This window comes from Saccopteryx leptura, chromosome 2, assembly GCF_036850995.1.
Source record: "Saccopteryx leptura isolate mSacLep1 chromosome 2, mSacLep1_pri_phased_curated, whole genome shotgun sequence".
Classification (NCBI taxonomy): domain Eukaryota; kingdom Metazoa; phylum Chordata; class Mammalia; order Chiroptera; family Emballonuridae; genus Saccopteryx; species Saccopteryx leptura.
The window spans coordinates 230,316,713-230,342,623 of NC_089504.1; the positions used below are offsets into that span (position 1 = coordinate 230,316,713).

A 25,911-nucleotide genomic window follows, 5' to 3' on the forward strand; every position below is an offset into this window, starting at 1 on the left:
GGGACTTACATTTCTTTAACATTACTAGGAAGGATTCAATGGTCCCATGATCTATGAGATCTGTTAGCAGGAAGTACTATACATACAAGCTACCAAGCACCAAAATAACCAGACCTCTAAAACAAGCTTGTTGTTAGTGCACTCACCCACCAACTTCTACCTGTATAGACAAAGTTTTACACAATGCGAGCTTAGATTCTTGTGCCTCTGCTCCTTGTGGTCAAGTCATAATCTTACCAAACTCTAGTATTTTTACAGAATCAATGTTTTTTGTTTTTTTCTTAATAAATATGGTTAAGCCTGACCAAGTAAGTAGTGGCGCAGTAGACAGAGCGTTGATCTGGAAAACTGAAGATCCAGATTCAAAACCCCAAGGTCACTGGCTTGAGCGTGGGAACTAATAGATATGACCCCATGGTCCCTGGCCTGAACCCAAAGGTCACTGGCTTGAAGCACAACTTCACTGGCTTGAGCAAAGGGATCACTGGCTCATCTGGAGACCCCCGTTTAAGAGAGAGACAGTGAAAAAGAGAAAGAGAGAAAGAGACAGAATGCAGTCCTGACCTTTGCTAAAACTAAAGCCCTTGCCCTAACAGGAGCAGAGAACGGCCCGAAGGCAACATCTCCTCTTTTCTACTGGTTCAACAGAATGAGAAATTCCACTGATGAAGCAAAGGCCAAATCCATATCGCCCAGAACACAACCCAGGAGCACAGAGGTCTTCCCACAGGAGAAACAGACTGGCACACTGCTAAGCCCTAGACCAGGATGAAGGTGACCTGGGGCGCAGGTCCTTGATTATGATCTTGGGCAGGTCACTTTCCTCTCTTTCTCTATCAACCAAGCTGTTGGGGATCAGTGATCTCCACTATCCTTTTTCAGCTAAGTGTCATCATTCTGTGAATAAAGGGTTAAAATGAATGCAAAGTATGGTCACTGTAGTGTTATCTGAATCACACAGCTTTGAACACCTAAATGTCTAGCAGTGGCAGGCCAGTTAAGTAGATTATGTTGTATCCAGACAACAGAATATCATAGAACCATTAAAATAATGTTTACATGGTGTTTTAATTCAGCAGAAATGCTTATATGCTTTTAAGTGAAAAATGATACAAAATAGTACACAGTATCATCATCTAAAAAACATGTATGTAAGTATGTGTATGTATGCAGATAAAATACTGGAAGATCACACCAAAATTTGATAGTGCCCTGGCTAGACAGCTCCATTGGTTAGAGCATTGGCCCGAAGTGCAGAGGTTGCGGGTTCGATCCCTGGTAGGGGCACATATAGGAACAGACTTATGTTCCCATCTCTCTCTCTCTCATACCCTTCCTCTTTGGCTAAAGATCAATAAATAAATAGATAAACTTAAAAAAAAAGATTTAATCGTAATTATCTGTAGGTAGTTGGCTTATATGTCATTTTAAATTTACTTATTTATACTCTGTATTATCCAATTTTCTAGAATATATATTTTTTGAATTATGAAAACAGAGTTTTGGGATTAAAACAAATAGTATATAAAACTGTACATATTATATGATCTCAAACCAAAAGGGAAATAAAAGATGTACTATTTTAGGCCCTGGCCGGTTGGCTCAGCGATAGAGCGTCGGCCTAGCATGCAAGAGTCCCAGGTTCGATTTCCGGCCAGGGCACACAGGAGAAGCGCCCATCAGCTTCTCCACCCCTCCCCCTCTCCTTCCTCTCTGTCTCTCTCTTCCCCTCCCGCAGCCGAGGCTCCATTGGAGCAAAGATGGCCCCGGCGCTGGGGATGGCTCTGTGGCCTCTGCCTCAGGCGCCACAATGGCTCTGGATGCAACAGAGCGACACCCCAGAGGGGCAGAACATCGCCCCCTGGTGGGCATGCCAGGTGGATCCCGGTCGGGCGCATGCGGGAGTCTGTCTGACTGCCTCCCGTTTCCAGCTTCGGAAAAATGAAAAAAAAAAAAAAGACATACTATTTTGACAGTACTAGGTCCAATGCTAACAGGGGTTGCTTCTGAGTAGTAATATTTTGTTTCCTGCTTCTTTATTCTGCTCTTTGAATTCTCCACAGTGAGCAAGCATTATGTATAAAAATACTTAGCACATTGCTTGGTATATAGCATGTGCTGAAAAGTAGTACTTAATAGTATTAATTCTGCCAAGGTTGCAGGTTCAATCCCCAGTCAGGGCACATACAAGAATCAACCGATGACGGCATGAATAAGTGGAACAATGGATCAATGTTCCTCTATCTCTGTCTCCCTCCCTTTCCCTCTCTCTAAAAATCAATAAATTAAAAAAAACTTTTTAAATAGTATTAATTCTATAGTGAATTAATTAAGAGAATGGCCACTATAGAAACAGAGTTCAAGTCAGAGAAGATCCTAGAAGATCCTCTGCACTGGAGCAGACCCAGCAGGTAAACACCGAACTGTGGCTCTCCTCCACACAGTTCTGTCTATTCCTGGACAGCTGAAAAGCGAGGGCCAGAAATTATTCAGTGTTGTTCCTCCTGGAGTGTGAGTTAGAAAAAACATTTTTTTAAGTAAAAAAAAACCCAGCTAGTTGGCAGTGCCAAAAACTATATCTGGGAAAAAGAGATCTATTTATAAAGAGATAAAAATAAACTAAATGTCTAAGTTCAATATTTTTAAAAAACAAAACGCTAATGGTTAGAAGGTAAGATTTAGGTGCAATAGTTTTCTTTTGAAATTTTCTTTACTTTTCTTTTAAATACTGATTTTTTATTTAATTGTTTTTTCTTTTTTTTACAGAGACAGAGAGAGTCAGAGAGAGGGATAGATAGGGACAGACAGACAGGAACGGAGAGAGATGAGAAGCATCAATCATCAGTTTTTCATTGCAAGACCTTAGTTGTTCATTGATTGCTTTCTCATATGTGCCTTGACCGCGGGCCTTCAGCAGACCGAGTAACCCCTTGCTCGAGCCAGCGACGGGTCCAAGCTGGTGAGCTTTGCTCAAACCAGATGAGCCCGCGCTCAAGATGGTGACCTCGGGGTCTCGAACCTGGGTCCTCCGCATCCCAGTCCGACGTTCTATCCACTGCGCCACCACCTGGTCAGGCGATACTGATTTTTAAAAATACATTTTAAAGAGTGCATGAGAAATTTACTCAGAGAAAATCAAAATGTTTATCTTTAAAAAAAAATAATGTCTCAAAGGCAGGTTTCAAGGTAATAAAACTCATCTATTCTTAATTACTGACTAAATGACCAGGTTAAAAAGGCTAAATTACAGAGAAATTCCTTACTGATTTATTATGACTTTATTTTTTTTTATTATTTTTTTTTTTTTGTATTTTTCTGAAGCTGGAAACGGGGAGAGACAGTCAGACAGACTCCCGCATGCGCCCGACTGGGATCCACCCGGCACGCCCACCAGGGGCGACTCTCTGCCCATCAGGGGGCGATGCTCTGCCCCTCCGGGGCGTCGCTCTGCCGCAACCAGAGCCACTCTAGCGCCTGGGGCAGAGGCCAAGGAGCCATCCCCAGCACCCGGGCCATCTTTGCTCCAATGGAGCCTTGGCTGCGGGAGGGGAAGAGAGACACAGAGAGGAAGGAGGGGAGGGGGATGGAGAAGCAAATGGGTGCTTCTCCTATGTGCCCTGGCCGGGAATCGAACCCGGGTCCCCCGCACGCCAGGCCGATGCTGTACCGCTGAGCCAACCGGCCAGGGCCTTATTATGACTTTATACAAATGACTGTACTTTTTTTTATCACATGAGGCCCAGAGCATCTTTTTCTTTTTCTCCACGCCTTCATGTGGTTAGGAAAAATGGCCTTTGATTCACTATAGGAAGACTATAAGTATTCTGGAAAAATAGAAGATTTATGGTTTACATTTAACCATGAATGAATAAGCAAAATATCAGGTAGATGTTTAAAAGTATAAAACTGCTTTTATAGGCATTTGCTACTAGAGCCTGTCTGCCCTCTACATCCCTGAGGGCATATTGTTTCTTTTCACCCCAATAAATCTTGCCACCACACTTAAAAATAAGTAAGTAAATAAATAAATAAAACTGCCTTTATGCCAGTGTCTGTATTTCTATGTCTAGTACCATCCATATGCAGGCATTTACATTGTGAAACAAAGAATTTAAGAATTCATAGAATCTGGGCCTGGCCGGTTGGCTCAGTGGTAGAGCGTCGGCCTGGCGTGCGGGAGTCCTGGGTTCGATTCCCGGCCAGAGCACACAGGAAAAGTGCCCATCTGCTTCTCCACCCCTCCCCCTCTCCTTCCTCTCTGTCTCTCTCTTCCCTCCTGCAGCCAAGGCTCCACTGGAGCAAGGTTGGCCCGGGAGCTGAGGATGGCTCTATGGCCTCTGCCTCAGGCGCTAGAATGGCTCTGGTAGCAACAGAGCAACGCCCCAGATGGGCAGAGCATCGCCCCCTGGTGGGCATGCTGGGTGGATCCCGGTAGGGCGCATGGAGGAGTCTGTCTGACTGCCTCCCCATTTCCAACTTCAGAAAAATAAAAATAAAACACCTCTTCATGGAAAAAATAACTCCTTCATTCTTTCTTTCCCACTCAAGTAGTTCAGACTAATCCAATAACTCTAGTTGCTGGTAAAAGTTCTTTTCAAAACAATTATGGCTAATAAAAGTAGAAAAAATGGGCCCTGGCCGGTTGGCTCAGCGGTAGAGTGTCGGCCTGGCGTGCAGGAGTCCCGGGTTCGATTCCTGGCCAGAGCACACAGGAGAAGCGCCCATCTGCTTCTCCACCCCTCCCCCTCTCCTTCCTCTGTCTCTCTCTTCCCTCCCGCAGCCAAGGCTCCATTGGAGCAAAGATGGCCCGGACACTGAGACTGCCCTGTGGCCTCTGCCTCAGGTGCTAGAATGGCTCTGCAACAGAGCAACGCCCCAGAGGGGCAGAGCATCGCCCCCTGGTGGGCATGCCGGGTGGATCCCGGTCGGGCGCATGCGGGAGTCTGTCTGACTGCCTCCCTGTTTCCAGCTTCAGAAAAATGGAGAAAAAAAAAAAGTAGAAAAAATGACTGAATTAGAAAACTACCATCTTGCAACCATCATTAATGGATAAAATCATTAGGTAAAATATCGATGGGGCTACACTACTGGAAGCCACCTGTCAATCTCAGCATCATTAAATGAGTCAACCAGAAGCAAACATGCTTTTATATACAGTAAATTTCAGGAAAGACAGTTTCTCCTAAGGAGGATTTTTTAAATTAATTTTATTTATTTATTCATTTTAGAGGGGGGAGAGAGAGAGAAAGGGGGAGGAGCAGGAAGCTTCAACTCCCATATGTGCCTTGACCAGGCAAGCCCAGGGTTTTGAACCGGCAACCTCAGCATTCCAGGTCGACGCTTTATCCACTGCGCCACCACAGGTCAGGTTCTAAGGAGGATTTATATTCCATTATATACCTCTTTGTACAGACAGCTTTACTGTGTGGATGTTACACTTTTTGAATTTAAAGGGGAGTTCAAAAAGTCCCATTTTCTCTTAAGTTGAAATATAGAAATAATTTTAATAAATCAAGAGTAGTTCAATACAGTTAAAAAGGCAGCAAATCAGAACTATTGTCCTAGTCATCTATGTCTCCAAACTTATTTTCTAATCTGTAAAACAAGGTTTGATTAAATATGTTCATCTAAGGCTTTTTCCAATTCTCAAATTATGAGTCTAGACCTTCTCTGTTACAGAACAACAGGAGGCTTCAGCAACTTCCAGTACTCTAAGGCTTTTTGGTTTGTTTTGGCTACAACAACTTAATATTTTAAGCTATTGTGTATTTTATTATAGGGACATCCATATATCTCAAACGCTGTTTGTAGCCCCATTTCTGCATTAAATCCCACTCACCCTTACTAGCAGATAAGAGTCATGTAATATCTACCTGATGCCAGCAAATTCCACCTTCTGCGTGATATAGGCACATGTGCTGACCTAAGGGAAGAGAGAGAGATTCAACAATACATCTAGGCCATAAAAAGTCAGAAAGAAAGTCTCCTGGCTTTCTAGTCTCCTCTAACAAGCCAAAGTTCAATTAACATGGGAGTAATAGATTTATCCCATTCAAAAACCTGCTGGGGCAGGTATAACAGTAGGTTCTTAAGAGTTTAGCAAGTTTAAACAATATTAAACACCAGGTGGATAAGGGGCCAGCTTCACCAATATAATTATCCTCACATATGTTTGCATACATAGCTGCATTTACATACTCACTTAAATACAGAACATTTATTTCTCATTTTAGCTCTCATTTTAGCAAACAGAACCCTCCTTCTACCAGTAAACATGAGCAACGACTTTCTTTTCTGAAAACATACACTCTACGCAAATTCTACCTTTAATTTGTTGTTTTATATTACTCAAAAAGTCCAGTAAGGAGAACTTTTAGCACCACACCCACAATTTTGATGAACTCATCATTTTAAATGGAAATTTTTAATTAAAATCAAGGAAAATGGGAGGAGGGTACAGCAAAAGCAGTCCAACCTGGAAGCAGCAAGATCTGGATTTCAGTTCAGTGTTGACTGCTTACTAGTCCTGGACAATCACTTACCTTCTCAATCTCCATTTCACAGCTATAAATTAGGGGTACTAAATACCTGTCCGCAAGGAGGAGATGTGAGGTAAAAATAAAATCAAGTGAAAATTAAAACTAGAGTTTTATTCAAAAGTAAAAAAAAATAGTATTAGGCCCTGGCCAGTTAACTCAGTTGATTAGAGCATCATCCTGATATGCCAAGGTTGCGGATTGGATTCTCAGTCAGAGTACATGTAGGAATCAACCAATGATTTCATAAGTAAGTGGAACAACAAATCGACATCTCTCTCTCTCTCTCTCTCTCTGTCTTCCCCTTCCTCTAAAATCAATAAACATAAATATTAAAATATATAATTTTTCATTCAAACCAAAAATGCAGAGTAAAAATCTGACAATAAATAAGCAAAACAGGCCCTGGCCGGTTGGCTCAGTGGTAGAGCGTCGGCCTGGCGTGTGGAAGTCCCGGGTTCGATTCCCAGCCGGGGCACACAGGAGAAGCGCCCATCTGCTTCTCCACCCTTTCCCCTCTCCTTCCTCTCTGTCTCTCTCTTCCCCTCCCGCAGCCGAGGCTCCACTGGAGCAAAGATGGCCCGGGCGCTGGGGATGGCTCCTTGGCCTCTGCCCCAGGCACTAGAGTGGCTCTGGTCGCAGCAGAGCGACGCCCCAGAGGGGCAGAGGATCGCCCCCTGGTGGGCAGGGCGTCGCCCCCTGGTGGGCGTGCCGGGTGGATCCTGGTCGGGCGCATGCGGGAGTCTGTCTGTCTCTCCCCGTTTCCAGCTTCAGAAAAAAAAAATAATAATAATAATAAAAAAATAGCAAAACAAAGCTCAAAATATTATGTCAAGAGAATAGAAGATCATAAAGTGTTTAGAATTGTCTGTGATGCTGTGATTTGAAATGATCGTAAACTCTCCTCCTTTACTAGATTTCCTAATGTCTATGAAAACACAAATTATTAATATAATGGAAAAAGTCATAGACTTCTTAAAACTCGTATCTTACCAAACTTTTCTTCAGTCGCCACATATCCCCACGGCCAATATATTGATCCTTAAAGGTTAATTCCACTAGATCAAGGGTCACATCCTAAAATAGATAATCAAATACATCTCTCTGCATTACTCTACATACTTTGTAGTTATAAGATAATGCCCACTCCCATGGAGAAGCCTTTTGGCAACAAAGAACTACTGAAAGACCATTCAGTAGCAGAACCCTGACAAACATATTTTCTCCTGCCCGAAAAGCCTTTGAGAACAGATTTTATAGCAGCTGTATCATGAGTAAGTTCAAAGAGGACCAGAGTACTAATTTTATGTTTTAGTCTTGTTTTGTTTTTCTGGTTGTTTTTTTCCTTTTTATTGAATTTATTGGGGTGACCCTGGTTAACAAAATTATACAGGTTTCAGGTGCACAATTCTACAACACATCATATGCCCACTGTATCGCGTCGTGTTTTTGTCTTGGTTCCGGTACACAAACATGACATTGAGCTGTGTTCTTTATTTCCCTAAATAACTAGGTAAGTCAGTAATATCTCTTAGATCAATGTATTGTATAATAAATATGTATTTTCTGATGGCTTTAGGCGACCCCTGTGTTTTGGTCGTTCGACCCCCACCGGGGTCGCGACCCACAGGTTGAGAACCGCTGTCTTAGATGATGTTTTTTACCTATTATAGCTTTGTTTCTAGACATGTGAGAATATGTAAAGGAATTTAGTACTCTAATTAAAAATTTTACATTTAGCTTCACAATCACACATACATATATATACAAAATCTTTAAAAGGGGGAGGCAAGTCCTGATTGGATAGCTCAGCTGGTTGGAACATCGTCCTGATACACAGAGGTTGTTGGTTCAATCCCTAGTCATGGCACATACAGAAACTGATTGATGTTTCTGTCTCTCTCTCTCTCTCTCTCTCCCTTCCTCTCTTTCTAAAATCAATCAATAAAAAAAATTTTTAAGGGGTGGAGCAAAAAAAAAAAAAAATACATACATACATACATATATAAAGTTAAAAAGAAAGACTGCAGCCTTACAGAAAGAAGGGCAAAGGGGGGGAGCCCTTTAAATGTAACTTCCATACAGTACTACATATAATCCAAATGACCTGCATATGACTACATATTTAGTAGTCTAACACTGCACACTTACGTAATTTATTATTTCCTTTAAGACCTAGTCTTGAGGAAGGATGCTAATCATCTCCAAAAGAGAGTCAAGCAGAGAACAAAATATACCTTAGGGTCTACTACATTCACATAAACATCTTGATAAGGTCTGAGACGAAACACTTGGGTCACGGTCTGGTCCACACTGATAGTTTCTGAAACAGAGAAGAAATCTAACAATACATTCTGGAAAAAAGCAAGTATATATATTCTAATCTATAAATACTCAAAAATTCAACAAGCAATAACACTGAGCCTTTGCCATGTGCAAGGCATGTTCTCTGCCTCCCAAGAGCTTAAAATTTAGAATTCTCTGCTTTCCAGGTGATACGAGCAGGTAAAATAAGACCTGAGCCGAAGCAATTAAAATAATGAGAGAGAGAAAGCTATAAGACACAAAGAGAAGGGGAAAATAAAGAATTTAAAACTCTGGCTAGTTAGTTCACTTGGTTGTGTCATCCTGAAATACCAAGGTTGCAGGTTTGATCGCCAGTCAGGGCACATACAGTAATCAACCAATGAGTGCATGAGTGAAACAACAAATTGATGTTTCTCTCTCTCTCCCTCTAAAATTAATTTTAAAATTTTAAAAACACCCCTGGCTGGTTGGCTTAGTGGAAAGAGCATCGGCCTGGCGTGTGGACCTCCTGGATTTGCTCCCTAGTCAGGCACATATGAGAAGCGACCATCTGCTTCTCTTCCACTCCCTCTCCCCCTTCGCTATCTCTTTGCCTCTTGCAGCAGTGGCTTGATTGGTTTGAGCTGAGGATAGCTCGGTTGGTCTGAGCGTCAGCCTCAGGAACTGAGGACAGCTCAGTTGATCTGCGCATCAGCCCCAGACAGGGTTGCCGGGTGGATTCCAGTTGGGATGCATTCAGGAGTCTGTCATTTCTCCTCCTCTCACTTAAAAAAATTTTTTTAAACATAATATTTAAGAAAGCATGCTTTGGAGAAGACAAGATGGCGCTGGAGTAGGCGGACATAGCAACATCCACCTCCCAGAACCAAAGTAGATTACAAACTAATTTTAAGAACTATCATCTGGAAAAACCAACTTTGGACTAAACTAAGAGGACTCTTCAACCAAGGAACACTGAAGAAGCCACACCGAGACTGCTTAGTGTATCCCAAGGTTCTCTTTACCATGCCACAGTCGCAGAGCTCCAGGGAAAAGCAACCTGGCCTCATCTCTCCAGGCAGAAGAGAACAGAAGCTCCATCTCCACACATGCTGCAGATGGCTTTTCCAGTCTACCTGAATCATTACCAGCTAGAAGCAGCAGTCATTGGGACTTGGATGTGAGCTGCAAAGTATAGAATTGTGACAATAATTCCAGTGCCCTGCGGACTTTTCCTGGATGTGGACTTTTCCTGGACTCCTGCTCCTTGTGACAGCTCATAACAGACTGAACTGGGGTTGGGTTGCATTTTTCAGGGATTTGGCATGGTGTCGGGGCCAACTTGGACTTGGTGAACATGTTAAGGACACTACTCTTTTATGGATTCTTGCTGTATTGGCCAAGAGTTTGCTTAAAGGCTTTAATCACTGTAAAAAGAAAAAAAAATAGAAGACTGGATAAAGAAGATGTGGCACATATACACCATGGTACACTATTCAGCCATAAGAAATGAAGACATCGAATCACTTGCAACAAAATGGTGGGATCCTGATAACATTATACGGAGTGAAATAAGTAAATCAGAAAAAAACAAGAACTGCAGGATTCCATACATTGGTGGGACATAAAAACGAGACTAAGAGAAAAAAAAAAAAAAGAAAGCATGCTTTGCCAACAATTATTTTGGAGTTAAGTGTAAAGTTCACCTCTTCAAATTAATTTTCCTCCTAAGCCCTGGCCGGTTGGCTCAGCGGTAGAGCGTCGGCCTAGCGTGCGGAGGACCCGGGTTCGATTCCCGGCCAGGGCACACAGGAGAAGCGCCCATTTGCTTCTCCACCCCTCCGCCGCGCCTTCCTCTCTGTCTCTCTCTTCCCCTCCCGCAGCCAAGGCTCCATTGGAGCAAAGATGGCCCGGGCGCTGGGGATGGCTCTGTGGCCTCTGCCTCAGGCGCTCGAGTGGCTCTGGTCGCAACATGGCGACGCCCAGGATGGGCAGAGCATCGCCCCCTGGTGGGCAGAGCATCGCCCCTGGTGGGCAGAGCATCGCCCCTGGTGGGCGTGCCGGGTGGATCCCAGTCGGGCGCATGCGGGAGTCTGTCTCACTGTCTCTCCCTGTTTCCAGCTTCAGAAAAATGCAAAACCAAAAAAAAAAACCAAATTAATTTTCCTCCTGACACTAAATTAAGATAGTTTCTTCAGTGCCAGATGCTGACAGTGAGATTCATTGGCAGTTTTGATAGAGGAACACATTTTACAGGAGAACACAATTTGATAAGGAGAGAAGTACTGTGCCCGCACTCCCTGAGATTGTGAGAGAGGTTACTTGCAATTTCTGGGACAGTAAAGTGTAAAAATCCTAGAGAAGAGAGATGGACTTCTTTCTTACCTTTCTGTAAATCTTCCTTAAGTGACTTGACCTGCAAAAGTAGAGGGCTAGGGAAAAAAGGCAACAAAAAGATGGGATGCTATAAGCAGAAATTAACTAGTTTTCCTCACCACCCCTTACCCCAAAGGCAAACAGACCACTCTGGACATACTGTCACTTGCAGCACAACAATGGGAGAAAGTGCCCATAGAAACAAAGAAACTCTGCACTTATTCTCAAGGACATGAAAAAAATGCTACAAAGTTTTCATAAAGTTGTTATCTCTGCTTTAAAATAAGAAAGAATTGCCCTGGAGATAGCTCGGTTGGTTCAGAGTATTATCCCGCTGCGCAAAGGTTGCCAGGTTGATCCCTGGTCAGGGCACACACAGAAACAGATCAATGTTTCTGTCTGTCTCTCCCTTCCCCTTTCTAAAATCAATAGATAAAATTTAAAAAACACAGAAAGAATGTATCATTTTAAAAAAGATTATTCGTTTGTCCTGGCCCGGTAGCTCTGTTGATTAGTGTCATCCTGATATGCCAAAGTTGAGGGTTTGATCTCTATTCAGAACACATAGAAGAAGGAACCAATGAATGCACAACTAAATGTAACAACAAATCATCCTTTCTCTCTCTCTCTCTCTCCCTCTCTCTTTCTTTAAAATCAATCAATAGCCCTGGCCGGTTGGCTCAGTGGTGGAGCGTCGGCCTGGCGTGCAGAAGTCACAGGTTTGATTCCCGGCCAGGGCACACAGAAGTGCCCATCTGCTTCTCCACCCCTCCCCCTCTCCTTCCTCTCTGTCTCTCTCTTCCCCTCCCACAACCATTGGAGCAAAGATGGCCCGGGCGCTGGGGATGGCTCCTTGGCCTCTGCCCAGGGCGCTAGAGAGGCTCTGGTCGCAACAGAGCGACGCCCCGGAGGGGCAGAGCATCGCCCCCTGGTGGGCAGAGAGTCGCCCCTGGTGGGCGTGCCGGGTGGATCCCGGTCCAGCGCATGCGGGAGTCTGTCTGACTGTCTCTCCCCATTTCCAGCTTCAGAAAAATACAAAAAAAAATCAATCAATAATTTTTTTTTTAAATTTCAGGCCCTGGCCGGTTGGCTCAGTGGTAGAGTGTCAGCCCAGTGTGTGGATGTCCGGGGTTTGATTCCTCGTCAGGGAACACAGGAGAAGTGACCATCTGCTTCTTCACCCGTTCCCCTTCCCTCTCCCCCCCTCCCACAGCTATGGCCTGATTGATTCGAGAGAGTTGGCTTCGGGTGGTTCCGTGGCCTCTGCCTCAGGGGCTAGAAAAACTGCTCCGTTGCTGAGCAATGGAGTAATGGCCCCAGGTGGGCAGAACATCACCCCTAGTAGGTTTGCCAGGTGGATCCCAGTCAGGGCACATGCGGGAGTCTGTCCCTCTGCCTCCCTTCCTCTCACTAAAAAAAAAATAAATTAATTAAAAGTTAAAATAAATAAAAATAAACTATTATTGGTTTACCGAATCCTAGAGGACAGGAGCATTTTTATCCAAAGACAAAGAGCTGTCTTGCCCTTCAAGCCCCTTAAACAAAATATCATCTGGAAACAGCCACCCAGTTAGCTACCTTATCCTAGTCATATACTCACCTGTATTCATCGTTGGGGTGAGCAATCTCCACAATGTCTCCAAGCTTGATGTGAGGAAACACTTTGGGGTTCACAACCAGCTCATCGTCTGAAAGATTCAGCAATCCCAAACAAAAAGTACACCTCACTTAGTGACAGGTTGTGGAGTATGATCTAACATTGGGCCCTCACAACCCCATCAGGCTGGTGTTATAAGACAATCTCTTATACTTATCCAAGATTATCCCAAAATACTGTCTTATATGACCCTCACAATAAATCTTTGGATCTAGCAGAAATGAGGAAATAACCTAGAATAGGTTAAGGATAGACAGCTAGTCAGAGTGCAGCCAGGACTAATGACTGACAAGTCCAGAGCTCCTTCTACCTAAAGCCCACCACCTCTCATATGTCATAAAAATCAAGCCCAGTAAAATGCTCTGGACTTTGGAGAACAGCATCTGATCAGGGAAAAACTTCAGATACCAGTTCACATTAGAAGCCAAGGAGACCATTAAAATAAAAGGACATAGTTTCATATTTTACCCCTGCCACATATTGAGGCTCGGGGAGAACTCTTTCAAATATTCAGACCACAAAGATGGAACGATTTATTTTCCTCTTTTGATTTTTGGGGAAAGACATGGCCTTTAGTTATGTTAAAGTAATCACAAATGAATATATCTAGATTTCAAATACAATTGGACCCAATCTAAATTCAGTCTGGGAAAACAAAGCACTTGGTTAATCCCAAATTTTATTTGGTATATTGTTCCCATGAATAGTTTTATGCCAAATCTTCTGTAAAGTCTTCCCCTAACGTTCATAGTCTGAATTAAGTAAGCTCTGTGACCATGTATTCCGTTCAGCTTCCTTTTATCATTTCCTTTTTGCACGTCTGTTTCATCAAGCTGAATGCCCCTTAGGGACAAGGGACATTGTCATATTCATAACCTTTATGTTTGTTTGTTTTTTTGCTTGTTTGTTTGTTTTTTGTATTTTTCTGAAATTGGAAACAGGAAGGCAGACAGACTCCCACATGCGCCCGACCGGGGTCCACCCGGCGCACCCACCAGGGGCAATGCTCTGCCCATCTGGGGCGTCGCTCTGTTGCGACCAGAGCCATTCCAGCGCCTGAGGCAGAGGCCACAGAGCCATCCTCAGCACCCGGGCCAACTTTGCTGTAATGGAACCCTGGCTACGGGAGGGGAAGAGAGAGACAGAGAAGAAGGAGAGGAGGAGGGGTGGAGAAGCAGATGGCGCTTCTCCTGTGTGTCCTGGCTGGGAATCCAACCCGGGACCCCTGCACGCCAGGCCGACACTCTACCACTGAGCCAACCGGCCAGGCCTGTTTGCTTTTTGACAGAGACAGAGAAAGTCAGAGAGAGGGACAGATAGGGAGATGAGAAGCACCAATTCTTCATTGTGGCATCTTAGTTGTTCGTTGATTGCTTGTTCATTGATTGCTTTCTCATATGTGTCTTGACCGGGGGCTACAGCAGAGCAAGTGATCCCTTGCTCAGGCTAGCAACCTTGGGCTCAAGCCAGCGACCTTGGGCTTCAGGCCAACGACCTTTGGGTTCAAGACAGTGACCATGGGGTCATGTCTATGATCCCACACTCAAGCCAGCAACTCTGCACTCAAGCTGGTGAGCCGGTACTCAAACCAGGGACCTCGGGGTTTGGAACCTGGCCCTCCGCGTCCCAGTCTCACACTCTATCTACTGTGCCACTGCCTAGTCAGGTTCATAACCTTTATGTTTGGCACAAGTAAGCACTTAATATCTATTGGATACATTTTTACTTACAGTCTTGCAGGAAACTGGTTACAGCACTTAACTACCTTTGTCTCATGGACATGAAAAAGCAGGCTTGTATACATTGTACATATTACTATATATACTATATCCTTGTATCCTTCCCTCTACCAAAAGTTATTTCTGTTGGCTATTCAGTTCTTCTTCACCAATGTTCAGGCAGCATCAACTGTATTCCAAGTATAATTTTAATCACAGACTGTGTGTTTTAGCAGAAATTGTTTTAAATATAGCAGTGCTTGGTACATCTTTGTCCTGGTAATTATAGTGGTTACATTTATTAAGCTGCACTAACGAGCCAATGCTCTGCTAAATACTTTACATATATCATCTAACTCGATCCCCATAACACCTTATGACATGGAAACTATTATTTTTCCTTTTTGGCAGTCTTTGACTTTGGAGCAAATGTATACTAAAATATAATTTTAAAAAGTCTCATTGTGTTGGCCCTGGCCAGTTGGCTCAGCGGTAGAGCATCGGCCTGGCGTGCGGGGGACCCGGGTTCGATTCCCGGCCAGGGCACATAGGAGAAGCGCTCATCTGCTTCTCCACCCCTCCCCCTCTCCTTCCTCTCTGTCTCTCTCTTCCCCTCCCGCAGCCAAGGCTCCATTGGAGCAAAGATGGCCCGGGCGCTGGGGATGGCTCCTTGGCTTCTGCCCCAGGCGCTAGAGTGGCTCTGGTTGCGGCAGAGCGACGCCCCAGATGGGCAGAGCATCGCCCCCTGGTGGGCAGAGCGTCGCCCCCTGGTGGGCAGAGCGTCGCCCCTGGTGGGCGTACCGGGTGGATCCCGGTCGGGCGCATGCGGGAGTCTGTCTGACTGTCTCTCCCCGTTTCCAGCTTCAGAAAAATACAAAAGAAAAAAAAAAAAAAAGTCTCACTGTGTTAATTCCAATTGCTAAAGCAAATAAGATTGTTAGGACAGAAGGGAAAATTATTTATTTACAGCCTGACCAGGCGGTACGCAGTGGATAGAGCATTGGACTGGGATGCAGAGGGTCCAGGTTCGAGACCCCGAGGTCGCCAGCTTGAGCGCGGGTTCATCTGGTTTGAGCAAAGTTCACCAGCTTGGACCCAAGGTCCCTGGCTCGAGCAAGGGGTTACTCGGTCTGCTGTAGCCCCCTGGTCAAGACACATATGTGGCCCTGGCCGGTTTGCTCAGTGGTGGAGCGTCGGCCTGGCGTGCGGAAGTCCCGGGTTCGATTCCCGGCCAGGGCACACAGGAGAGGCGCCTATCTGCTTCTCCACCCCTCCCCCCTCCTTCCTCTCTGTCTCTCTCTTCCCCTCCCGCAGCCGGAGCTCCACTGGAGCAAAAAGATGGCCCGGGCGCTGGGGATGGCTTCTTGGCCTCTGCCCCAGGCGCTAGAGTGGCTCTGGTCGCAACAGAGCGACGCCCCGGAGGGGCAGAGCATCGCCCCCTGGTGGGCAGAGCGTCGCCCCCTGGTGGGCGTGCCTGGTGGATCCCGGTCGGGTGCATGCGGGAGTCTGTCTGGCTGCCTCCCCATTTCCAGCTTCGGAAAAATACAAAAAAAATAAAAATAAAAATAAATAAAAAAATAAAAGACACATGAGAAAGCAATCAATGAACAACTAAGGTGTCGCAACAAAAAACTGATGATTGATGCTTCTCATCTCTCTCCGTTTGTCTCTCTGTCCCTATCTATCCCTCTCTCTGACTTTCTCTCTCTCTGTTAAAAAAAATATATATTTATTTACAAAAAAAAAAAAAAATTGTAATACTGTGTCATCCAGTTCTGCAGATTTATAGAATTAAGATATAAAGAGAAACTAAAGTGCATGGATTTGTAGATATGGGTAAACTAAGGGCTTGCCATTGGGAACGTTAGAGGCAGAGCTGATACTCTGGATTCTGGTTTAATCTAAGACAACATGCTGTGTTTCTGTCCTTTCTCACTGTGCCTCAGAGCCAAGCAAAGGTTCATACTTTGATCATACCTATGCATATCTGCTATTTCTCTCTCACTGAATGTAAATTTCTCTTTTCTGCCAAACCAGTACAAACTGGAATTTTATGGAACATAAATAAGTAAATATGTAATACAAAATATAAACAAATGAAAGGCAGTAAACTGGCAATATTCACAATGTTCCTTAAAAGTCAGAAGAAAAATGCTTTTAGAAAAGGCCTGTGTTGCCTGACCAGGTGGTGGCACAGTGGATACAGCATTGGACTGGGATGCAAGGGCCCAGGTTCAAAACCCCGAGGTTGCTGGTTTGAGCATGGACTCACCAGCTTGAGTGCGGTGTCGCTGGCTTGAGCATGGAATCATAGACATGACTCCATGGTCACTGGCTTGAGCCCAAAAGTCACTGGCTTGAGCAAGGGGTCACTTACTCTGGGGCAGTCCCCCCCACACCCCCACCCGCGGTCAAGGCACATATGAGAACACAAACAATGAACAACTAAGGAGCTGCAATGAAGAATTGATGCTTCTCATCTCTCTCCCTCATCATCTCTCTCCCTTCCTGTCTGCCTGTCCCTCTCTCTGTCTCTGTCAAAAAAAGAAAAGAAAAGGCCTACACTCTCTGCTCCTATTGCCCTCCCACTACTGTGTTATACTTGCTGCTTCACTCAGACAAGTTGCCTGTCTAGCCTCACATTGCCACATGAGCCAGTGTGTAATTTCCACAGCACTGGACATACCAGAAACTCAGCCAACTGACACAACTCCCAAATACCAATCAATACTGACCACTGCCCCCAAAGCCCTTCTTGTGGATGACCAGTTTGTAGACCTTTGTTGTTCTCATCTTGTACTGTTGTTTCCTTCAGCTGTTCCAAGCCTGGAGGAGAGAAGTCATCTTGCCTCCCTGTCATTGAAACACAAACAAAAAGGCTGTCAGACTTTTCCTTGTAATTGCTCTTCATTTTAAGCTCATAAAGATACTGGTGTTGCTCAGCTAAGAGGTGGCACCAACTCGGATGAAATCATTACTCCAAGTATAAGGAGAGATGGAGAACAAATAGAACCAGAGAATCTGGAAACAAAGGGGATTTCGGGCCAGGCTCTCCTCCAACATCCAAGAAGACATTCTCTCTCTCACACTCCTAAAGGGAAAACTTGGAGTGAATGAGGCATTCATTACTTTGTTTCTATTTAAATAAATAACACTCAAATAATAGAGATCTCAAGAAGTAAGCACATTCATTCTGTAGATGAGAAAATCGTGGGTCAGAGCAAGTGACTTGGCCAAAGTCACTCAGGCTGAGAGGAATTCCCACAGTTCAAGTTTCACAATCAATGTTTTGGGCAAATAGAGTATAAATGGAGGAAGGCAAAAGGGTTCAGTCCCCAAACCTCCGTCTGCATAAACTCTCAGCGGTTCCTCCCCACAGTCACTCATTTCACAGCAGAGGACACTGCGGTTCAGAAAGGTAAAGAGTCTTGTCTAAGGTCACACAGCGGGTTGGGGGTGGGGTCAGGATTTGAACTGAAGCCTGAGGCCCCCTTCCTTCTTGTTCCGCAAACCCCGGCCCCGGCTGGCAGCTCCACTCACCCGCAGCTCCGGAGCCACTTCCCGCTTCAGGCCGGGGCCCCGAGATTCGGTACCTCTCCAGGCCCCCCGCGCCTCCTCGGGACGCCCTCCCTACGCCCCGACAGCGGTGCAGCTTTCGTGCCGGAGCTCTAGGCGCCGATCGGCCCGCCCCAGCTAAGGAACGCTCACCTGAGAACCCGCGCCGCTCCTGTGGCTCCGCCCCGAGGCTCCGCCCCCTTCCCGCCCACCTGTCCCGGGCCTCTCTGGCCCGGCCTCCTCCTCCTCTCGGTGTCCGCGCCACTTCCTCATCCGGGGCTTGCGGGGCTTGTGGAGTCTTGTGCGGCCTCCAGCTCTTACTGCCCTCTGCATTTTTTGCTTGCTGGCCAGAGGGCCACCAGCCCCGAAGAAGAAGTCCTTTATCTTCTGGACGTTCCTAAATAGGTCTGTTTCCGAGATCTTTGTTTCCAATTTAGTGACCCTCCAGCAAGGCGAACTCGGGAGTCTCCCGGGATCTCTAAATGGAATGTTATAGACCCTCGTCTGGCGTTATAGCGCTACTGAGAGGTGCAAAATAGTTTCTGGGAGAACTTTTTTTAAATGCAAAAGACTGAGCACGTGCGACTTAGTGCCATAGCCCCTTTTGGGAAATAATCCGTTTTGGAGGGCTTTTCAAATCCTTCCAAACACCAAATGACGTTTGTGCCTGTCTGGCATTAATAATAAGTAACTACCATAGCTTTCACATACACCCTTAAGTAGTCACATCCCTATCAAGTAGCAGATACTGTACTATCATGTTTCGCACAAGGAGAAACAGGCTGGGGACACGAAATTCCTGGGAAGGAAGCAAGGACGGATCCTGACCTTGTCTAGTCCAATTTGGCTCCGAAGGCTAAGCATTTTATCAGCATCTCCCTGTCATACCCAAGGGCTTATTGGTGGGGCATTTTTGTCTTATTCCAGGAGAAAATCAGAGCTTGTATGTTGTGCCTGAAACTGGCCAAAGGTTCCTGACAACTTGCCAGCTCCATCTGATTGACATACGGTTTTGGGAAAAATTCTGAATACCGAAAGAAAAAAGCAATCATACCACAAGGATACTTGGGAGTGGCAAGACAAATAAGAGCTTTCTTAAGCATGCATGCTTTTACTTTAGAATTCAGAAGTTAAAAATTAAATCATTGTCATTTTTTTTTATTTTTTATTTTTTTGGTATTTTTCTGAAGCTAGAAACGGGGAGGCAGTCAGACTCCCGCATGCGCCCGACCGGGATCCACCCGGAACGCCCACCAGGGGGCGATGCTCTGCCCATCTGGGGCATCGCTCTGTTGCAACCAGAGCCGTTCTAGCGCCCGAGGCAGAGGCCACAGAGCTATCCTTAGCGTCTGGGCCAACTTTGCTCCAATGGAGCCTTGGCTACCCGAAGGGAAGAGAGAGACAGAGAGGAAGGAGAGGGGGAGGGATGGAGAAGCAGATGGCCACTTCTCCTGTGTGCCCTGGCTGGGAATCGAACCCGGGACTCCTGCACGCCAGGCCAACGCTCTACCGCTGTAATATTTTATATTTAAAGGAAACATATAATCAAGTAGACTGCAACAGTTACAAAATTTTTCAAGGACAATACGTTACAAGTGAGAGTTTTAATGTTGCCAATTCAGGGACAAACCCAGATTCCCCCAGGCTATTTTCGCTCCTTAGCAGTAGTGGTTGATGGGAAGTCCTTTCATTCCGGGGGTAGCTAATGAGATTCTCTCTCCCTGAGCCTCAGGAGAATATGATTCCTTCTCCTGAGAGATGTCCATACTTGGTATATATATATTTTTTATTATTATTATTATTTTTCACAGGGACAGAGAAAGAGTCAGAGAGAGGGATAGACAGGAACAGACAGAGAGGAACGGAGAGAGATGAGAAGCATCAGTCATCAGTTTTTCGTTGTGACACCTTAGTTGTTCATTGATTGCTTTCTCATATATGCCTTGACCATGGACCTTCAGCAGACTGAGTAACCCCTTGCTCAAGCCAGCAACCTTGGGTCCAAGCTGGTGAGCTTTTGCTCAGATCAGATGAGCCCGCGCTCAAGCTGGCGACCTCAGGGTCTCGAACCTGGGTCCTCTGCATCCCAGTCTGACGCTCTAGCCACTGCGCCACCGCCTGGTCAGGCCATACCTGGTATATTTTAGAAATCAAATATCCCACTTTTTAATTTGGCAAAAACTTGTGAAACACCTTGACAAGTTTTGAAAAAAAATTATTTTTTGAGAGAGAGACAGATGGAAGAGATGAGAAGCATCAACTCATAGTTGTGGCTCCTTAGTTGTTCATTGATCGCTTTATCATATGTGCCTTGACTGGGGGGCTACAGCCAAGTCAGTGACCCCTTGCTCAAGCCAGAGATCTTGGGCTTTAAGCCAGTGACCATGGAGTCCTGTCTATAATCCCACACTCAAGCTGACGACCACATGCTCAAGTCAGTGACCTTGGGGTTTCAAGCCAGGGTCCTCAGCCTCCCAGGCCAATGCTCTATCCACTGTGCCACTGCCTGGTCAGGCAAGTTTTAAGTTTTTTGTTGTTTTTTTTGTTTGTTTGTTTGTTTTTTAGGTGAGAGGAGGGGAGATAGTGAGGCAGACTTCCGCATGTTCCTCCCACCTGGATCCACCTGGCAACCCCGTCTGAGACTGATGCTTAAGTACTAAGCTGTTTTCAATGCCTAAGGCTAATGTGCTCAGACCAACCACTGCTATTCTCAGTGCCCAGGGCCACGCTTGAACCAATTGAGCCACTGGCTGCAGCAGGGAAAGACAGAGAGAAGGGGGAGAGGTAGGGGTGAGGCAGATGGTTGCTTCTCCTGGGTACTCTGACCAAGAATTGAACCTAGGATGTCCATATGCTGGGCTGATGCTCTATCCACTGAGTTACCAGCCAGGACCAGCTTTGAGATTTAAAAAAAACTTGTCTAAAATTGGTCACGGTAAGGGGAGATGCTCTCAGACTGGGAATCCAACAGCCTTGGTTGTACAACCATAGTGTTATAACCACCTACATGATGTACCCAAAAGCTCAATGAGCAAGATAAACAATATTTATTTAATGCAATATTTTCAAATCAACTAATACAAAAATCCATGGTGTAGGCCCTGGCCAGGTGGCTCAGTGGATAAAGCATCAACCTGGCACACCAGAGGTCGTGGGTTTGACCTGCAGTCAGGGCACATAGGAGAAGCAATTGAAGAGTACACAACTAAATGGAACAAGTAAGTGAAACAACAGGTTGATGCTTCTCTTTTTCCTTCTCTTTCTCTCTTTCCCCCAAACAATGGAAAACAATTAAAAATCCATGATGTACAAAAATAATCACATTTTAAAATAAAGACAAGATCAATAATTGTCCTGTGTAGTCATGTTAGATCCTGAGGCAGAAGGACAAACCAGTAATAACTGAGTTTCTCAGATCTCCTACAGTGAAATAATTGCCTGAGGAAGTAGATTCTATAAATGTAGAAATATTTTTAAATGATTTTCTAGTTAATTTATCCCAATAGCTTCTGTAGTAGCCTATAAATGAACTGTGCAGGTATACAAACAATATATGGACTCAAAGGTTGTAAATAGTAGGGTTAGCATTTGGGTTTGTATATCTCCAGTCCTAATTAAAGCTGGAAAAACCATTAGCTCCACCAAAATGGTCCACATGTTGGCTGGCTCAAAGATATCTTGATCAGAAAAGGGAGAATTAAAGTCTCTCCCAAACTTTCAAACCTGTAGCTGCTCTAAAGTCCAAGAAGCAACAGATTTCTGTTTTAAACACAAAGCTGTGTTATTTGGGGCAAGTTGATTGCATTCTCAGGACCTCCTCAATTCCATATTTGATGAAGATTATTTTCTCTCTTTCAAATGTCTGTTGAACGTCTGTGTATGTAGGACACCACTAGGTGCTGAACAAAGAATGAACAGAACACACAAGAGTGCCTGACCAGCGGTGGTGCAGTGGATAGAGCGTCGGACTGGGAAGCGGAGGACCTGGGTTCGAGACCCCGAGGTCACCAGCTTGAGCTCGGGCTCATCTGGTTTGAGCAAAGCTCACCAGCTTGGACCCAAGGTCACAGGCTTGAGCAAGGGGTTACTCGCTCTGCTGAAGGCCCTCGGTCAAGGCACATATGAGAAAGCAATCAATGAACTACTAAGGTGTCGCAATGAAAAACTAATGATTGATGCTTCTCATCTCTCTTTGTTCCTGTCTGTCTGTCCCTATTCATCCCTCTCTCTGACTCTCTCTCTCTCTCTGTCTCTGTAAAATAATAAAAAAATTAAATTAAACACACACACACACACACGGGTGGAAAGGGACAAGAACAGTCAAGAAAGAGATGGAGCATACTCTTTGGAGCATGCCTCTCCCCACTCCCTTCCTCTAGGGCAGGGGTCTCAAACTCAGCTCAGCATATGGGCCGCAGAGCAAGATCACAGCCGTTCAGCGGGCTGCATTAGGTCTACAAAAGGCAACTGTTACGCAACACTTTTCTCACTGCAGTTGAAAACAAAAAAAAAAAATCAGTACAAGCACAATCGTACATGCAGTTTACTCTGTCACAAAACGACCAGAAACTAGTTCGCATCACAACTGCTGTTAACTAAGCTAATATCTAGATAGGATGCTAGAGAAATGAAAAATACAAGTAGGCCCTTAGGCTTACTTAATTTTATCCAAAATATTTTGAACTTCGTGGATTAGTCTGCGGGCCGCACAAAATTGTTTGGCGGGCCGCATGCGGCCCGCAGGCCGCGAGTTTGAGACCCCTGCTCTAGGGGCCTTGTCTTTGCCTCTCTCTCTCTTAAGTTCCAAGAGCCCTTCTTTTTGCCTCTGTAACTTGTTTCCTGAGCCCGTTTCTTCTCCAGTTTACTTATTCTACAGCTGTGACTTTACAAATAAACTTTCTCTAACAGTTTGAAAGAGAGAGAGAGAGAGATATAAAACACAATTTCAGCTGGTGTTAAAGCTGTGACAAAATTAAAACAAGATGCCTTGCCTTGAAGGACTGGAAGCAGAGAAGTGCCATTTAGATTTAGTGGTCAATGTGATTAGAACAAGGAGGGGAGTAGCATCACATAAAACACTGATTCCAACTATATATAAAGACCTCTTGGGCTGCCACACTGAAAGGCGGAAGGCCCATACAGTTGCAGCACTCAGGCCAGAGAAATGGTGGACTGGACCAGGGTGTGGGCGGTATAGACAAACATTAGGCCCTTAGAGCTCCTCAGGAGCTGGATAAAAAGGTCCGTTTGCCTTTAAAAGTACGGGCCGCAGAGGCGGTGCCGAAAGAGACGCAAGGTAGCGTAGGGCGGGAGTCCGACGCTGGACAATCCGCCCTTGGGAGTTGCGCGCGCACTGTGAGGAGGCGGGACTTGGGTGAGCCCGCATGGTTGTCTTCGGCCCCGGATGAGGAAGTACGAGAGGAGGGGGGAGGACCATAGAGACGAAGAGGTGGCGGCGGCCGGAGCGCCCGTGGGCTCTCTTGGCTTCGTAGGCTCAGGTAGACTTGACGGCGGCGGGGCTGCAGCTGCAGAGGCTGGGCTGGCGGGGCGAGAGCGGGCCGTGGAGCAGGGCTCAGGGTAAGAGGCTGGGGGCGGGAAGGCTTCGGGCGCAGTCGCCCCGCCCCACTCCACCCCAAGAGGACCATCCGCCGGGAGGTGCAGGTTGAGGGGGAGCCCAGTCCCCCGCTCTCGGGGTGCTGAAGGGGACTGAGGCTACGCGGCGTGCGGCAGAACGACCTGGGGAAAGGGAGGAGACCAGGCCCTGCGTCGCGAGGGCGAAACGGCTTAACCGAGTCATGGCTCCGGCGGGGGAGATACTCTTCTTCAAACTCGATACGGCAGGAGACCCCCCAACTTCCTTCGGGGAGAGCGACGCCTTTTTCCGTGGGCGTACGCTCTTCTCCAGCTCCCGTGCGTTTATTAGCAGAGCAAGACCCGCTCCCGGGGTGCGAGAGGGTGATTCTGAACTTATTTTAAGGAGGGTATGAAAGGTAACCCCCAAACAAGACCTCCCCCCCCCGAATTTGGTCAGCACAGCCCCTCAAGTGAAGAGCGAGGCTCAACTTGCCTAAAAGTGACAGAGATCTCCCTTCCCTGTAAAAGAGACTTAACTCCTTTATTTTTCACCTTTACCCCGAGATATAGGGAGGAAGACTCTGAATTTACCTCTTGGTATTACAAGTCAGTTTTTTTTCCCTTCCCCCAGTCACGTCCACAGAAGGAGCCTAACTTCTCTCTTAACCCCCGTCTCTCGGTGTGCAGTGAGCTCCTTTCTTTGCACGATTGGCGTTTGGAGTGTGATATTTGCAAGCCTTGTCTCCCAGTTCCCGTCTTTGTGACCTTGACTAATAGCTTAACCTTCCTCACCCAGCCCATCTCTAATTTGGGTACACTTTTCATGGAATTGTCATAAGGGCTAAAGAAGAATTTGTGTGAGTGATTAGTACATAGTAGTAACCTTTTGGTCAATTCTTGCTATTACTGTTACTTAGTTTGTTTTTTAAAGGAAACTAATATCTAATACAGGAAACAGATTTTTCTGTGCATGGCTCCTTTCATCACCCTCACCTCAGCCTCCACCCCATAGCCCCCATCGCAAGTATTCAACCCAACCTTTCTAACTGGAAAGAAGGCTTTCCCCCCTGGGGTACAGAAAGAGGCACTTCTAATCCTCTTAGATCCTACCATACTTCCCCAATTAACAAAAAGGGCCTCAATTAGAATTATCAGGAAAATAGACTTCGTTTTTGGAAACAAGTCTGTATTTCAAGAGGTAAGGAAACCTGATTTCAGAAGCCAGCCTTTTCTTTGTTTACAGAAGCTATCACTTCCTCACTGGTTAGAGATGTCCTCTCCCACGAATACCTACCTCTACTTGCTCTAGTGACCAAAGAGCTTCCTAATAGCTACATATCCCCTCCCCCAAAGAGGGAGATTCCAGTTTGTTTCTCTTGCTCTCTCAAGAAAAATACCTTTGAGAGGAGGACTCTTTCCTGCTATATGTTTAGAGCAACGCAGATGGTTTCTTTTCTCTTCCTTTGAAAAAGAAATTAGTCTTTCTATGCTGAGAGTCTGTCAGTAGAAATCAGGAGCATTTCACTCCACTCCTCCGGTGAAGACAGGGATCCTTTCTCTGCATGCTAATTAAGGAACGAAAAGAGAAACAGTGTTTGATGCTTTTGAGAGTCCCTGCACATTCCATGTTGAAGAGTTGGGACCTATTTAGTATATGGGCTTCCCTGCCCCACTTTCAGTTTGTCTAGAGATCTTATTAAAAGATTCTTCTTTTTCTGTCTCTTAAGAAGGGCCTCTTCTCCGAATTCCCTCATAGAGGGATTGGTTCTAGTGTCTGGATATTTGGAAATGAAAGCCCTTTTCTCAAGGTGAAAGGAGTGTTGTGAACTTCTGAGGGCCTGATCATTATTGTGAGTATTGTCAGTGTCCAGTGTTATTAACTATTTTTCTTTTCACTAAGAGCAGCCCCTTTGCTTTGGAATTAAAGGGAGGGGAGACCTTCAGAGTCAGGATTATTGGGGCACATGGTTTTTTGTTCTTTTGTTTTCTTTGTTTGATTTCCCCCCTATTTTTTCTTAGTGCTACAAACATTTTACTCCCAGGATTTTTGTTTTAGGGACTGTTTGAACGACTTAAGTAAAAATTGCCACTTTGTCACGTTTTTAGTATTATAAAATGTATTCTAAGGAGATCTAGAAGTGCAATGTCATCTTTCACTGGTTGTCATTTTCCCCCCTCGCTTTTATTTGGTGGGATAGAAATAAACACT

At 45.4% G+C, this 25,911-nt stretch overlaps 2 protein-coding genes across 19 annotated transcripts in view; one reads left to right on the plus strand and one right to left on the minus strand.

Moving 5' to 3' along the window:
• DEPDC5 (DEP domain containing 5, GATOR1 subcomplex subunit) overlaps positions 1-18,318 on the minus strand; it is a 111,378-nt gene extending 93,060 nt beyond the window's left edge. For 8 of the 9 annotated variants that reach the window (XR_010749340.1, XR_010749341.1, XM_066370430.1 and 5 more), the window contains exons 1-7: positions 18,114-18,257; positions 17,309-17,426; positions 12,799-12,886; positions 11,208-11,254; positions 8,774-8,859; positions 7,530-7,613; positions 5,874-5,923 (exon numbers count right to left, since the gene is read on the minus strand). Coding sequence is in view for 7 of the 9 variants with exons in the window: in XM_066370430.1 (XP_066226527.1) it covers positions 5,874-5,923; positions 7,530-7,613; positions 8,774-8,859; positions 11,208-11,254; positions 12,799-12,886; positions 17,309-17,366 (413 nt within the window). In the remaining 2 variants the exon portion in view is untranslated. Of the gene's footprint in view, positions 1-5,873; positions 5,924-7,529; positions 7,614-8,773; positions 8,860-11,207; positions 11,255-12,798; positions 12,887-17,308; positions 17,427-18,113; positions 18,258-18,281 lie in introns of those variants that run through there. The other variant, XM_066370427.1, reaches the window with a different exon arrangement.
• Positions 18,319-23,501: 5,183 nt separating this feature from the next.
• PRR14L (proline rich 14 like) overlaps positions 23,502-25,911 on the plus strand; it is a 49,856-nt gene continuing 47,446 nt past the window's right edge. For 4 of the 10 annotated variants that reach the window (XM_066370414.1, XM_066370419.1, XM_066370421.1 and 1 more), the window contains exon 1: positions 23,551-23,705. The gene's annotated coding sequence lies outside the window, so the exon portion shown is untranslated. Of the gene's footprint in view, positions 23,706-23,779; positions 24,119-25,429; positions 25,553-25,911 lie in introns of those variants that run through there. The other 6 variants (XM_066370415.1, XM_066370423.1, XM_066370417.1 and 3 more) reach the window with 5 other exon arrangements.